Genomic DNA, 16928 nt, shown 5'->3' with positions numbered 1-16928 from the left:
TGATGTCTCTTTTCCTAAGTCAGGTGGTAGAGAGGTTTAAATGAGATAAACCTCATTTATGCATTTGTGAATTAAACACGATTAAAGTATATTAATCTCAATAGATATTGGAGACTCGGAAGAGTGGGAGGGTGGGAGGTGGATGACGGATGAGAAATTACCTAATGGTTACAATGTACATTAGTGTTTAGATACACTAGAAGCCTAGACTTTATCACTACAAATATATCTGTGTAACAAAACTTCACTTGTACCTTACACATTTATACCTTAAAAAGTCGATTATTCTTATTGCTTCTATTAAATGGGAACTTCAGTCAGTGGGCTGACTTTTCCAAGTGTCAGTGTGCTCCATGCCTGTGGATTTCTCCTGCTTGGTTTTGGTATTGAATTGACTTTAAGGATTTAATTCCACCTTGGTTTGAAGACACCCACCAGGCTTCTGGGATTCTGGTGGCACACTTTGTGGGAAGTCCTTTCCAAAGCTGTAGCTGAGGCCCTCAGGGCCCTCAGCGCCCACTCTTTTGTGTCTAATGCTGTTCTCTTTGGCCAAAATGACTCCTTGTTTTCAAAAGCACAAGAAAAGTGAAAAGACCTACTATCCCCAGGTGAAGGCCCAGAGTCCCTGGACTCCTGCTTTATGTGAGAGATTAGAGCTTAATCTCGGCCAGGCAAAGTGGCTCATGCCTGTAATCCCAGCACTTTGGGCTGACATCAGGGGTTCGAGACCAGCCTGGCCAACATGCTGAAACCCCATCTCTACTAAAAATACAAAAATTAGCCAGGTGTGGTGGCATGTGCCTGTAGTCCCAGCTACTCGGGAGGCTGAGGCAGAAGAATCTCTTGAACCCAGGAGGCAGAGGCTGCAGTGAGCCGAGATCGACCCACTGCACTCTAGCCTGGGCGACAGAGTGAGACACAGACTCAAAAAAAAAGAGAGAGGGCAGTGGGGGAAGGAGGCGTGAAGTAAAGGTTTGTGTGTTTGTTTGATTTTTTGTTAACTTCTAAGCCTGTTTTCACCTTAAGAGGAAAGTGTGGGTTCTTTTCTCCCCTGCAAGCTTGAATATAGGATTTCTTCTTGGCCTTTATCAACTCAAAATACTTCCCAATTCTATGGCCTCTGAACTGCAAAAGTGGGTAAGTCACTGGGGAATGAGATGGGTGTACAGCAAGATATGTTTATTTAAATGGTATTTTTATATATACATTCCAAGCTTATTATTTTCTTCTGGATATTTTTATTTGCAAGTAAAACAATATTCTGACCATTTCTACTGATTAGAGAATCAGATGAGTAGAAAGCACTGAAAATCATGATAGTTCTCTAAATCTCACTAAAGTTGTTGGGTGGGAGAAATTTGATGACATGAAATGAAGCTGGGGGAAGCTCCTTGCTGTTTCTTGTATCCATTGCTCTTTATAAAGCATTAGCAGAAAGATATCCCACCAGGAATATTTTGAAACTATGGGGCAAATTAGGCAATATCTGGACAAAATACTTAGGGTGGGTGCAGTGGCTCACGCCTGTAATCCTAGCACTTTTGGAGGCCAAGGTGAGCAGATCACCTGAGGCCAGGAGTTCAAGACCAATTTAGCCAACATGGTGAAACCCCGTCTCTACTAAAAATACAAAAATTAGCCGGGCGTGGTGGCATGTGCCTGTAGTCCCTGCTACTTGGGAGGCTGAGGCAAGAGGATCGCTTGAACCCGGGAGGCAGAAGTTGCAGTGAGCCGAGACTGCACCATTGCACTCCAGCCTGGGTGACAGAATGAGATTCGGTCTCAAAAAAAAAAAGAAAAAGAAAAACAAAAACAAACAAACAAACAAAAAACTTTAGAAAATCAAATATTACATGTTCTCGCTTAGAAGTGGGAGCTAAACAACTGGTACCCATGGACACAAAGATGGGAACAAAACACACTGGGGACTCCAAAAGTGATGAAGGGGGAGGGAGGGAAGGAGGGAGGGAGGGGAATAAGTTGAAAAACTACCTATTGGGTATAATGTTCACTATTTGGGTGATGGGTTCACTAGAAGCCCAAACCCCAGCATCACGCAATATATCCATGTAACAAACCTGCACATGTAACTCCTGAATCTAAAAAATAAATAAATACATACAGTGGCTCAAGTCTGTAATCCCAGCACTTTGGGAGGCTGGATTGGGCGGATCACTTGAGGCCAGGAGTTTGAGGCCAGGCTGGCCAACATGGTGAAACCCCGTTTCTACTAAAAGTACAAAAATCAGCTGGGCGTCGTGGCGGCATCTGTAATCCCAGCTACTTAGGAGGCTCAGGCACAAGAATCACTTGAACCTGGGAGGCAGAGGTTGCAGTGAGTCGAGATCATGCCACTGCACTCCAGCCTGGGCGGCAGAATGAGACTGTGTCTCAGATAAATATGTAAATGGATATGAGAAAACTAAATAAAAAAAAAAAAACACTGACAAAATAAAAACACAAGCAATTAAACCAAGTTTATTTATTTATTTATTTTGACACAGGCTTACGCTCTGTCACCCAGGCTGGAATGCAGTGGCATGATTTTGGCTTACTGCAGCCTCTGCTGCCTGGGTTCAAGCAATTCCCCTGCCTCAGCCTCCCGAGTAGCTGGGATAAACCAAACTTCTTACCTGCTATCAAATCTCAATATTTTCTCTTTGTAGATAACATATGCGAAACTGGGATTTGAATGGTAATTATTTACGGACAATCCTAGAACAAACTCCTTTGGGCACACTCCCCTGACTTTAGGAAATAAGCTCTAGCCAAGCTAAAAGCAATTATCTAAGAAGAAAGCTGAAAACGATTCAAAATGCATTTTCAGTGATGTCAGGAAAACACGTATTTATCATTTTTTTTGGGCTTCACTCTGTTCCGAAATTAATAATGGGCAGCCCCGTTATTCCCTCATTCAGGGCTCAGTTCTTCCTTGGAAGCAACAAGAGGTATTAGAGGTAGATTCTACCCACAGAGGACCAGAGAAGGCTAGGGAGGATGTAGCCCTGATTTTCCTACCCAGCTGCAGTTCCGTACCTGGGGGAAAGTGGTGCATCTTGGAGGCTCTTTGTTGTTTTCTCTAAGTGGTCCCAGGGCCCATCCCCAGGCCTTATGGCAATAGAGTCACCTCTGACCACTCCACGAGCAGCTCTACTGCTGGAAGCAACCACGCACAACAGTGTGTACCCAGGGGCTTGCCAGAATCAGCTCCCCAACACTCACAATGGAAAATAAAAGCCATAGACCCTTCCCACAAATCTCCCTGAGGAACACGATATGCCCTCTTAAATAATTGTTTTTCAGATGGGAGACTTTCTAAATAGAAAATAAGTGTCTGGGTTAGCAGACACAATCCTTGGATTGAAATTTACCTGTTTGAGCCACACATTGGTTGTCATCAGCTGATTCTTTTCATCCTAAGAAAACGACAATTAAAAAAGTACTGTGAGTTGAAGTGAAAATAAGTTGTGATTTTTGTTGTTGTTTTAGAAATGGAGTCTCAAGATGTTGCCCAGGCTGGAGTGCGGTGGTGCCACCATAGCTCACTGCGCCCTCAACCTCCAGGGCTCAAGCCATTCTCCCACCCCAGCCCCCAAGGAGCTGACTATAGGTGCACGCCACCACACCCAGTTGTTTTTTGTTTGGTTTTGATCAGAAAAATCTATCTGAATCTTACCTTTGAGGTGTTAAAAGTGCAAAAGATTCTCAATTTACAATAGTCAAATGGCATGTAAACAGTCAAATGGCATATAAATAGTCAAATGGCATGCAGATTTTTCTTAAAATGAAAAACAACTGAAACAAGTAGCAGTTCATTGTGGCTATATTTATATAAAATTGGATAACCCATAAGGCACTTTAAAGGTACAAGGTAGGCCGGGCGCCGTGGCTCACGCCTGTAATCCCAGCACTTTGGGAGGCCGAGGAGGGCGGATCACAAGGTCAGGAGATCGAGACCATCCTGAATGAATGTGAAACCCTGTCTCTACTAAAAAAATACAAAAAAATTAGCTGGGCATGGTGGCGGGTGCCTGTAGTCCCAGCTACTCGGGAGGCTGAGGCAGGAGAATGGCATGAGCCCAGGAGGCGGAGCTTGCAGTGAGCTGAGCTCGAGCCACTGCACTCCAGCCTGGGTGACTGAGAGAGACTCTGTCTCAAAAAAAAAAAACAAAAAAAAAAAAACATAAAGGTACAAGGTAGGCTGGGCACAGTGGCTCACACCTATAATCCCAATATTTTGGGAGGCCGAGGCGGGTGGATCACCTGAGGTTAGGAGTTCTAGACCAGCCTGTCCAACATTGCGAAACCCCGTCTCTACTAAAAATACAAAAATTAGCTGGGCATCGTGGCACACGCGCCTATAATCCCAGCTATTCGGGAAGCTAAGGCAGGAGAATCACTTGAACCTGGGAAACGGAGGTTGCAAGTGAGCCAAGATCGTGCTACTGCACTCCAGCCTGCGTGAAACAGAGTCTCTGTCTCAACAATAATAATAATAATAATGAAGGTACAAAGTAGAGGGAAATAATAGCTAAATTGGAGATGGGCTTTGCATGACTTCCTAGAAGGAATCCTGGGGTATTGAGCCAGCCAGGGCAGGTGAGTGTGCACACATGTGTGTAGTCGGGTGGAGAATACGGACAACATAGGAGGATTCTTCTGGGGCTTTGGGGATCATAGCAGGACAATTTTGTTGCATTTAGGGAGTTAAAGTTCACTGGTTTCTTCTAAGAACACAATCATGGCAGAAAGGCAAGCTCAAAAGGAAAAGTAGAATGTGAAGGCATGGGTGATTTCAGGAGAGGTGACGGGGCTGCCTAGGGAGAGCAGGAATGGGCCTTGCTCTGGGCACTGTTGTTACCACCCTGTCTCCCTGCAGACCCCCCTACCAGCCCAGGGCACAGCCAGGGAGGATCCAAGATCACAGCACGTCAGCCCCAGGCTCAGCCCCTCTTCTCTGCAGTTCCCAGCCCTCCTCCCTGGGTGTTCAGCAAACCGGGCCAGGAGCAATGACTATCTTAGCAACCACATCCTCCCCACAGCAAAATCGTCCCACACTAACAGTGCTGCAATGAAAATTTACCCCGTGACAACTTCTCGTTCTTTCCTTGGGTCATTTTAGTGGCTTCTTGGGGGCAGATTTTCTCTCACAGTAAATTATTTTTAAAATTGAAATGGCAGACATAGAGAAAAAAATATATTTTAGACTCATAAACAGGTTAAGGAATGCATGTTCTTTTTAGCCAAGTGCCAAGGATTACTCACCACATCTACAAGCTGGGATATTTTCAATCCAAAATATACTTTTATGGTGTCATTAGAATGTAATACAGGGCGGACCCATTTCTGATAACCTTGGAACAAATGTCTGAGGAGGGCATCTTCATTTTCGGCAACTGAGTTGAAACCTGCGGTGGCTGTAAAAGAATCATGGGGGGACTTGGGTTAATGGGAGGGGCACGATGCCTGGATGAGTGTCCCGTGGCTCCTGTGGCCTTGGCCTCCTGCACCATAGGCTGTGTCTGTTTCTAAACAGCCCAGTTCCTGAAAGGCAACTTGGAGCATGCAAGAGTCTCCACGTCCACTCCCACCTCCCTCCAAACACGCACAGCTGAAAACAGAATCCACATTTTGTGTGTGTGTGTGTGTGTGTGCGTGTGTGAATTTTTTTTGAGACGGAGTCTCACTCTGTTGCTCAGGCAGGAGTGCATTGGTGCGATCTTGGCTCACTGCAAGCTCTGCCTCCAGGGTTCACACCATTCTCCTGCCTCAGCCTCCCAAGTAGCTGGGACTATAGGTGCCTGCCACCACACCCGGCTAATTTTTTGTATTTTTAGTAGAGACGGGGTTTCCTCGTGTTAGCCAGGATGGTCTCGATCTCCTGACCTTGTGGTCTGTCTGCCTCAGCCTCCCAAAGTGCTGAGATTACAGGCGTGAGCCACTGCGCCCAGCCCAGAATCCACATTTTACCCAGAGCTGCACTCTCTCATGAGATTTTCCCATCATAGGGTCAACACCCACGTCCCAAAAGCTCCATCTGCAGCCACCCCGACCCCCACCTCTAGTCCCATCTGCAACGCTCCCTCTTCACAGAGATGGGCCCTGCCCACAAGCTGTTCTCTGTCCCTGAGCCTCCAGCATCTCCCTTTGGGAGTCTCTTGTCATTTGTCACACCTGTCTTCCTCTGGAGCTCCCTGACGACGGGCGCAGTGGGCGTTATATTTGATCATGTTTACCCAGCACCTAGAACAGGGCCTGGCCCATAGTGGGTGTTCGTTTTATGTGTGTTAGTAGATGTCAGAGTCGGCACGTGGTCACTGAACACCAGCCGTGTGCCCCTCACGGTCCTCTTGTCTTTTTCCCAAGGAAGTCTTTCCTTACAAAGTCCTTCCTTGGTCAGCAGCCAGGATGTCACACTCTGCCCAGCGCCTCACTGTGTGAGAAACTCAGAAACACCCAGTGTTAAGCTTTAACCCTCCAGTTGGGGAAATGGCTTAGGAATGCAGTCCCAAAATAGAGTTCTATTTCCTTACAATGCCGTGCTATCACATTTAAAACAAGGAAGCCCCCTACTTTTAAAAAAAGAAGACAGGGTCTCACTATGTTGCCCAGGCTAGAGCGCAGTGGCCATTCACAGGTGCAGTCCCATTACTGATCAGCATGGGAGTTTTAACCTGCCTCTCCTTGTCTGTTCAGCACCCGATTAATATCCTACAGCAACTCATCCTGCACCATGTCCTGACCATAGAAAACCTTTTTCTTCCCACTGAGACACCCACATGCTGGGTAACGATCTCATGAGAGACATACCCTCCAGGTTTGCCCACTCAAAATCCAGAGATTCTTTTAGGAAGAAAAGCAAAACAGTGCACCATCCCCCTGTGTGCAGAAGGCTTCCGTAGGCACTTTCCTAAGAGAGGAGCAATTCCAGGTGCCTCTATCCCAGCACCTCAGAGGTGTGGGTGAGGTGGGCTGTGTCCTCTGACAGTGCCCAGCCCCATTTTCCTCCACATAAAATGCAAATGAGTGATAGGGAGAGACGCAACCTTACATTTGTGCTTATTTATTTAAAAACTGTAGGCCAGGCATGGTGGCTCATACCTGTAATCCTAGCACTTTGGGAGGCTGGGGTGGGAGGATCTTTTGAGCCCAGGAGTTGGCGACCAGTCTAGGCAACATAGGAAGACCCTGTCTTACAAAAATAAAAAAATTAGCCGGGCGTGGTGGCACACCCCTATAGTCCCAGCTACTTGGGAGGCTGGGGCAGGAGGATGGCTTGAGTCCTGGAAGTCAAGGCTGCAGTGAGTGGTGGTAGCACCACTGCACTCCAGCCTAGGAGACAGAGCAAGACCCTGTCTCAAAAAATTTTTTTTAAATAAACAAAAACTGATCTGTTGATTACTATTAGTACCAAGAGCAGCACTGGGAGCAGCCAGCTGGGCAGCCACCAGGGTGTCCGTCTGTAAAGAGCCAGGAAACCTTCCTGGACCCCCACAACCTCTAGGGGGCATTTGCTCAGGGGGACATTCTCGAAGTCATCCTTGACTCCTCTCTTTTTCTCCCACCCCACGTCAGGTCTTAATATCCTTTAGAATACATCCCAGCCCTGATTGTTCCCCACCGTCTCCACCGGGGCCACGCTGAGGGCACAGATGCTCTCTTTCTCGGGCTCCTGCACTGCTTCCTAATTGTTTCCACTCTTGACCTTTCTACAGTCCGTTCCCCACACAGCAGCTAGAGGATTATGTCAGTTCCCTGCTAAGTGCTCCAGATGGTTTCCCATCACACTCAGAAAGAAATATCCTAAGTCCCTCCACAGTCTCCCTGACCCCATATGGCCCTAACTGTGCACCACCCCCACCATACTGCCCACATCCTCCTTCCCAGCCCTCGGGCCAGTCTGCCATTCCCAGAACAAACCAGAATGCATCTGCTTGGGGAAAGTTCTTACCCTTACCCGGAGAGCCCACAGCCATCCCTTCACTTGTCCAGTCTTTGCTCAAATGTCATTTCCTTGAGTAAGTCATTTCAGATTACACTATTTAAAAATCCTTCTCCTCTCTATCTTCTTAGGGTACTTCATCTTCCAGTAGAGAACCTAATCATATCACATTTATCTGTTTATTGTTGTCTCCCCTCCCTAGATGATGCCAGCTCCAGGAAGTTGGGGATTGTCTTCCTCACTCCTGTATTCCCAGCTCCTGGAACAGTGACTGTCACCCAGCAGCTGTTGAGCTAATGGCTGTTGAGTGGACAACCACTCAAGCAACAATGCAGTCAGCTTCATGGACTTTGTTTTACTGAGGGGCATCTGGAGAGTTGGGACCAGAGGTGAATTGCTCAAGAGAAGAGGGAAGCAGTGAGGACACAGCTGTCCTCCTCCATCTATCCCCAGGTCAGGCAGCCCCCTCCTCTAAGGCAGAGAATATTGTTTGAAAGACACTTGTCTTCACTTGTTTTGTGCTGCTACAACAGGATACCACAACCTGAGGAATTTATAATGAACAGAAATTTATTGGCTTATGGTGCTAGAGACTGGGAAGTCCAAGATCATGAGCATCTGGTGAGATCACCGGCATCTGGTCAGGGCCTTCTTGCTGCATCAAACATGATGGAAGGGCAAAGAGGGGGTGAGAGAGACAAGAGGGTGCCAACCCCTCTCATGATAATGGCATAAATCCATTCATGAGGGTGGTGCCCCCATGACCCAAACACCTACCATTAGGCCCCACCTCCCAACACTATTGTGTTGGGGGTCAAATTTCCAGCACATGAACTTTGGGGAACATATTCAAACCACAGCAGCACTGTGGCAGACACTGCCAGTTCCCTGCCCAACAGGCATTCCCCCCTTTTCCTTGGCAACAGATGCTAACTTTATTCAGGGTTGCATGGTGCCAGCTTAAAAGCTCAGCTCTGGGCTCCCTTGCATCTGGGAATGGCCTATGGCACATGTAGCCAATTAGATACAAACAGAAGCTGTTGGGATTGGGGTGGTTAGAGGAAAGGTTGTTAAAAAGGATGGACTTGATCTGACATGTCTGCCTCTTTCTTTTTGTCTGAAACTGGAGATTTGGCCACTCATCTGTCTTGAAAACCAATGAAAGCTACACACATTAGGAGGGCAGAATGGAAAGACACACAGAACCTGGGTTTCTGATAACCCTGTACTATTGGCCTCCAAATTTCTTGGTATGTGAGAAAAGCAATCTCCTATTTGGTTAAGCCACTGTAGCCACTGTAGCCACTGACAGGCATCTGAACACAGCCCTGATGGCTGCTTGCACCACCTGACTAGCTGCTGAGATGCTGAAGTTCTTACAGAGTCCATGAGTCCCAGGTCAGCCAAATTAGCGCAAATTACTGAAGACACCATCTCACAATGGATGGAGGCACGCCAGGGAGGCCGAGAACAACTGAATGATGCCTGAACCAACACATGCAAGCGCACACACACACACACACACACACACACACACACATCTATTAGCTCAGACAACAGTGAGCCGGGAGAATTTTGGACACATAAGAGAGAGGGTTCCTGAAGATGAGCAGGGACTGTAACCATGAACTTCCTTTCCCAAAAGGAAAATTGTCCAGTCACTCTGAAAGGAGGTGGAGTTGCATGTTGGGAGGGGAAATCTAGAATTCTGACCTGACATGCTTAGCGTTTGCACTTACGCAGCTGTGCTCCCTGTGAAGGTATAGGAATCCTGCTCTTCAGCAAGATCTAGGGGCAGCAAGCAGTTCTGCTCTTTCAGGCACAGCATACATCTCCACCTCTGTTACCACTGTCAGAAGGCACACTTTCTGTCTGAATTAACAAAAAGCACGAACCGTACTGGCTGTTAGGGACTGAATGTTTATATCCCTCAAAAATCAAATGTTTAAACCCTAACCCCCAATGTGACTGTATTTAAAGACAGAGCCTATAAGGAGGAGGCACAGAGGACACACCATGTGAGGACACAGCAAGAAGGCAGCTGTCTGCAAGCCAGAACAGAGCCCTCACCAGAAACTGACTTTCTAGCACGTGATCACAGACTTCCAGCCTCCAGAACTGTGAGAAAATAAATGTCTGTTTTTAATCAGTCTATGGTATTTTGTGATGGCAGCCTGACTAATGCAAATCTGTTCTGACCAAAACAGACTTTATCCCCCTAACAAAAAAAGCCAAAGATTAAATGATTTCTGCCTAATATCTTAAATTTCCAGAACCTTTCCAAAATAGAAGCTGAAGTCATTGGCATTATTGGAGCAGATTTAGAGGACAAGCCTGGAAATGTTCCTGGTTTGTCCTTCTTGTGAAATACAACATTATGAGAAAGGCCAAGTGCTTCTCACAGTTGATCCTTTGAGACCAGGGCCTCCATAAATATTTGATGATGTTTGATGAATGAACAAATGAACACATGAACAAAAGGCCATAACGGGGCTTTCTGTGACCCAGGGGAATGAGGCAGAGCCAGCCTGGCTTACTGCTCCCGAAGATGTAAAATCACAGATGCGCTCAAGGTTTCCAGGACAAGTGCTGTCTTTGTATTATGGAATAAAAGGATTCCTGGAAAGTTGTGCATAGACCAAATTTTTGCAAAATAACTTATATTTTAAATTAATCACAATATTCTAAGATCCATCTCAGTAATCCATTGAGAAACCAAGAATTTTTTCTCAGAAGATGAGTGTCCCCCATTGTGGATACATATATATATATATATATATTATATATATATATATATATAATATATATATATATATTTTTTTTTTTTTTAAGACAAAGTCTTGCTCTGTCACCCTGGCTGAACGGCAGTGGCATGATCTTGGCTCATGGCAACCTCTGCCTCCTGGGTTCAAGCAATTCTCATGCCTCAGCTTCCTGAGTAGCTGGGATTACAGGCGTGCACCAACATGCCTGGCTAATTTTTGTATTTTTAGTAGAGACAGGGTTTTGCTACACTGGTCAGGCCGGTCTCGAACTCCCGACCTCAAGTGATCTGCCTGCCTCAGCCTCCCAAAGTGCTGGGATTACAGGCATGAGCCACCACTCTGGGACATGGATGCATCTCTTAGAGAAGCTTGGACCCAATTTTAGCCTCAATGAAAGAGGAAGGAAAAGTGAACTGATAATGAAGCTAAGACAATAAAGCCAAGAAGTACCTCCAGGACCATCCCAGCCCCTCATTTTATAGATGAAGATACTGGGGCATTGAGAGGAGGCTTGCCCAGGACCATCCAGCTGATGGTGGCCTGCGTGGTCTTCTGGCAGCCAGGCCAGCCATCTTCCCTTATTCCAAAAATTCAATTCGATATACGTATATTTGCTGTTATTGCTATTTTTGATGTTTTGCTCTTAGAATTGTATTTTCCAGAATGCTTTACTGTTATTTAGAGCAATGTACTACCTGGAAGAATTATATTCTTTTTATTTTTTTTGAGACGGAGTCTCACTCTGTTGCCAGCCTGGAGTGCAGTGGCGCGATCTTGGTTCACTGCAACCTCTGCTTCCCAGGTTCAAGCAATTCTCCTTCCTCAGCCTCCCAAGTAGCTGGGATTACAGGCACGTGCCACCATGCCCAGCTAATTTTTGTATTTTTAGTAGAGACAGGGTTTCAACATGTTGGCCAGGATGGTCTCGATCTCCGGACCTGGTGATCCGCCCACCTTGGCCTCCCAAAGTGCTGGGATTACAGGCGTGAGCCATCGTGCCTGGCCTCCTTGCTTAATCTTTGTCTCATTTTTCTTTGTCAAAATATTTCCTGTGGGGCTGGGTGTGGTGGTTCACACCTGTAAATCCCAGTTACTTGGGAGCCTGAGGCAGGAGGATTGCTTGAGGCCAGGAGTTTGAGACCAGCCTGGGTGGTGCAGTGAGGCTCTGATAAATAAATAAATAAATGTTTATTTCTATTTTAAATAAATATATTTCCTTTGGGGCCAGACAGACAACTCCATGGGCAGAGGAAGGAAGATGGAGAGGCAGAGAGCAAATGCAAAGGCTTCAGTTCGGAGGCAGAGACAGGGATGGAGCGCACTTGGCCTGATGCTGGTCATCTCCTGTGCACCAAGCTCAGGCTGGGACAGGCTCTGGGAGAGCGTGCTGCTGTTGGCTCAGAAAGCTGATTCCCTTTCCAAAGTCATCACTCATTAGGATGAGAATCCAACAAATATTTATTTAATAATGAGAGGCATTGGACTCTGATTTAGAGACCATGGGTTCTGGTCTTGATTCCAAGCAGTTAACATCTCCCAATAAGAAAAGGAAATGGGTGATGGCTGAGGCCTCCAGCAGCTCACACCTTCCGGGCTTTTAGGGTCTTTGTGTCTATGAAACATCCACAAAATGTGGCCTATTAACCCCAGATATTTGCTGTTTTCAAGATACAAAAGACTGCCAGAGTTTAAGATGTGCATATGACTGGGGAGCAGCCCTTCACTCACAGCTGCTGTTTATCTCAACAGACACAGCAGTCAGGTAAAAGTAACACAGCTACCAGGGGATTGGAGAGACACCTCTGTGAGGGGGTTGGGGCTCTCTCAGCCCCACTGAATGAAATCATGAAAGATATTGATAAGGTCCCTAGTAACACCTTAAGACAAAGAAATTTTCCTTTGGAATTGAAGACCTGACCTTCTGGTCTCTTTATTGTTTTTATTTTTTAATAGAGACAGGGCCTTGCTCTGTTGCCCAAGCTGGAGTGCAGTGGCATGATCATGGGTCACTGCAGCCTTAACCTCCTGGTCTCATGTGATCCTCCTGCCTCAGCCTCCCGAGTAGCTGCGACTACAGGAGCATGCCACCATGCCTGGCTAATTTTTAAACTTTTTGTAGAGACGGATGACTCTCACTAGGTTGTCCAGGCTGGTCTTGAGCTCCTGGGATCAAGTAATCCTCCTGCTTTGGCCTCCCAAAATGTTGGATTACAGACGTGAACCATTGCAGCACCCTTGGTCTCTTTATTCTTTTTTTTTTTTTTTTTTTTTTTTTTTTTTGAGACAGAGTCTTGCTCTGTCGCCAGGCTGGAGTGCAGTGGCATGATCTCCACTCACTGCAACCTCCGACTCCCTGGTTCAAGCAATTCTCCTGCTTCAGCCTCCCAAGTAGCTGGGATTACAGGCATGTGCCACCACACCCAGCTAATTTTTGTGTTTTTAGTAGAGACGGGGTTTCACCGTGTTGGCCAGGATGGTCTCCATCTCCTTACTTAGTGATCTGCATGCCTTGGCCTCCCAAAGTGCTGGGATTACAGACGTGAGCCCCACACCCGACCAGTCTCTTTATTCTTGATTCTGTTTCCTTTCCTCAGTCTCTCAGATGCCCCTGCTCTCTTCCCACCTCCATATCAACATCCGCTTTTAGCAAAATTTGACAAACTCACACTGAGGTACAAACAACTGATAAGACTTAATAGATAAAACTTTTCTCTCTCACAGATCTATACTAAATCCAATAACCTGTTATAAATCTCAGATCTGTGAGTATTTCTAGATCCATCAACATCTGTCCATAATTTTATGAACAGGATTTCATTAAAATCTTCAGGATTATTTATGGTTTTACTGATAATGCCATTTTTTTATCCTCAGCCAGGACAGAAAAGAAATAATTGGGCCGGGCACGGTGGCTCATGCCTGTAATCCCAGCACTTTGGGAGGCCGGGGCGGGTGGATCACCTAAGGTCAGCAGTTTGAGACCAGCCTGGCCAACATGGTGAAACCTCATCTCTACTAAAAATAAAAAAAAATTAGCCAGGTGTGATGGTGGGCACCTGTAATCTCAGCTACTCGGGAGGCTGAGGCAGGAGAATCCCTTCAATCCAGGAGGCAAAGGTTGCAGTGAGCCAAGATTGCCACTGCACTCCAGCCTGGGTGACAGAGCGAGATTCCGTCTCAAAAAAAAAAAACAAACAAAAAAAAACAAGGCCGGGCGCGGTGGCTCACGCCTGTAAAAAAAAAAAAAAAAAAAAAAGCATACCGCAAATATGGCAGCCTCTTCTGTCAACCCATGGAGCTAGCCCTCATGGTGAAATCAAAGAATGCATATTTAATGGATTCTTGATAGCATAAGACCTTTTTTTTCTTTTTTTGAGACCGAGTTTCGCTCTTGTTGCCCAAGCTGGAGTGCAATGGTGTGATCTCTTGCTCACTGCAACCTCTGCCTCCCAGGTTCAAGCGACTCTCCTGCCTCAGTCTCCCGAGCAGCTGGGATTACAGGGGTGTGCCACCACGCCTGGCTAATTTTTTGTATTTTTGGTAGAAACGGAGTTTCACCGTGTTGGTCAGGCTGGCCTCAAACTCCTGACTTCAGGTGATCTGCCTACCTTGGCCTCCCAAAGTGTTGGGATTACAGGTGTGAGCCACGATGCCCAGCTGAGAACTTATTAGAAAATGGCTTTGTTTTCATTTCTTCTTGCATTCCTAGACACTGGAACCATTCCTAGGATACAGTAGATGCTCAATAAGTATTTATTGAATGAATAAACACATTATGTCTTATCATATCATCATGTTGTAAGAGAGATGGGAAGATAAATAAGATACACCTCCTGCTTTTTGAGAGCAGACAGCACACACAAAATATGAAATAGCAATATGAGAGACATCCAATGGCCACACCCGAGGATCCTTTTTACAAAAACCAGAAATATAAAAATGAAGGGGTTGCCTCTTGTAATTTGAAAAAAGTAGTTTTGCATAACAAAAAGAAACTATTTTGTTTACAATGAATAGTAAAGTTAAAAAATGTAAGGAAATATGGGACAGATTTAAAAATATGAGCAGATGCTGATGGATCTAGAAATACAGATGTAAGATTTATCACAGGTTATTAGATTTATTATAGATCTGTGAAAGATCACACAATCTTCCCAAACTCTTCCAGCCCACACAATGGAGACCAATGCCAGAGGCCAAGCAATTCCAGTTTTCTTATGTAATCATGATTGTACACAAAGGACGAGGCTTAGCTGAACCAAGAGAGTTTATGCTAAACACCCTCGCTAACCATTGAGAGAAATCATTCCTTGGGAAAAGAGTGGTAAGAATCAATTATTTTATGATAAATAGCATAATACAGACAGAAAAACATCAGACACACGTACATTAATGGTAAGCTCAAACACACAGAAGTTTCTTCTTATTTTTGTGATTGGCAAACTGCATTTAAGACTTTGAAAAGTCCAAATTTCATGATATTTGAAAGTGAGTTTGAGGCTTTCTGCATTTAGAAATCCCTGTTTGACTTTGAGTCCTTGGTCTGAGAAAAGGCGTTTTTGACAATAGGATAATGTTCAGGTGCCTCACAGCCTTGGGACCTTGAAATGTAGAATTTATTTCTGGATTTGGGCAAATCTCCCTCAGTGTCTCCAGTTCTCCATTTGAAAATTACAATAATCAAACGTGGCAAAAATACTACTGAGAAATTAATACAAATTGCTAGTGAACCGACACTTTTCTCACCATCTGGCTGCGGTTTCAGATGGTTTCTGATTCAATGGGGGAAAACTTTCTGTTCTCAAGTTACACAAAAAGTGAAATGATTCCCAAACCCAGGAAATTGGCAGGTGCGAATGACCAATCCCCAAAGCCTTTCAGTACTTTATTCCTCTTTCCTTTTCTCTTTTTGTTCTTTCTCTGCATCTCTGTCTCTATCTTTCACTTTTTCCTTTTATTTGTCCTTTATCCTTATCAAAAATTCCTCTATTTTCAGTTGATAATAGTCACATAAAACACATATTCATAGAGTTTTGATACATTTGTGTTTAATTGTGATATATAAACATGCTAAATCTACCCACATACACAGATTTATTAAAATATATAGGTCTACAGGGCATATTGGACAAAATTAAGTATCTACACGCAGATATAGAAATTATTGGTAAATATGATAAAAAATGTTGATATAGTAAATTTCTGTGCCAAATATTTGAACAATTCTCTGAGTAATGCTCAGTGCATTCAATAATGTTTTTCCTGCTTTTGTATTTTCTTACCAAGCTCATAGTGATTCAGAAGGAGAAACGCAGCAAATGACAAAAACATAAACATTATGAAAATCATAGATATGATTTCTTCAGCAAAAAAACCCCACATCTCACAGAATTACTCATTTGGGCCACATTTTAAAGGTTATCCTGAATGTATCCTGTGCATTACATGTTGTAATTCGAACATTATCAACACCATAGTTTTGCCTCCTCTGCTTAAATAATTGTGCGACTGTAGTTTTAATCTACTGTGACTTGTGCTTACCTGAGGAAGGGATGCCAAGGACGATGAGAACCAGCATAAAATCTGGGAGCATCGTGATGTCAGTTTCAGAAAGACAATTTCTTCCTTTTTAACAACAGAGCATTTCCACTGGAAAAGGGGGTTTTGAAAAGAAAATACAGGGGTTCAAAATCCGAAGTGGAACCCAAGAGGACAGCAACACCTGGAGTGGAATAAAACAATCTCAACCCCTCTCGCCGAGTGCGCCGCTTCTCAAAGTGCACTTCATTGATTTGCAGTCAGCTGTCAGATCGTGTAAGTCTAAAACATATCTCTGGGTCCTAACTCCTGACTTATTAATTTACTCCCTTGCAAGAGATGCAGGGCACTGGAGAAAGGATGAAGCTAGACAACTTCTGAATGTTCTGTGCTATTTTTCTTACAGTTGGAGATCTGCGTACAGAAGAACCACACTTTACCACATCCATAGTGAAAAGTTTCTCATCCCCATTATTTCTCTGTTCTCTTTTCCTTTTCTTTTTATTCTTTTTTTTTTTTTTTTTGATATGGAGTCTTGCTCTGTCACCCAGGCTGGAGTGCAATGATGCAATCTAGGCTCACTGCAACCTCCGTCTCCCAGGTTCAAGCCATTCTCCCACCTCAGCCTCCTGAGTAGCTGGGATTATAGGCACCTGCCATCATGCCCAGCTAATTTTTGTATT

At 44.9% G+C, this 16928-nt stretch overlaps 1 protein-coding gene across 1 annotated transcript in view; it reads right to left on the bottom strand.

The window, feature by feature from the left end:
• Nucleotides 1–16481, bottom strand: part of CHRNB3 (cholinergic receptor nicotinic beta 3 subunit) — a 38230-nt gene extending 21749 nt beyond the window's left edge. Inside the window, exons 1-3 of the mRNA XM_054499780.2 lie at nucleotides 16249–16481; nucleotides 5266–5417; nucleotides 3372–3416 (exon numbers count right to left, since the gene is read on the bottom strand). Coding sequence (XP_054355755.2) covers nucleotides 3372–3416; nucleotides 5266–5417; nucleotides 16249–16300 — 249 coding nt within the window. The 5' untranslated portion in view covers nucleotides 16301–16481. The remainder of the gene's footprint in view (nucleotides 1–3371; nucleotides 3417–5265; nucleotides 5418–16248) is intronic.
• Between the last annotated feature and the right edge of the window lie 447 nt (nucleotides 16482–16928).

Source organism: Pongo pygmaeus, chromosome 7, assembly GCF_028885625.2.
Source record: "Pongo pygmaeus isolate AG05252 chromosome 7, NHGRI_mPonPyg2-v2.0_pri, whole genome shotgun sequence".
NCBI lineage: Eukaryota > Metazoa > Chordata > Mammalia > Primates > Hominidae > Pongo > Pongo pygmaeus.
Note: the sequence above shows the minus strand (reverse complement) of the source record. Positions and strands in the feature narration are given on the sequence as shown.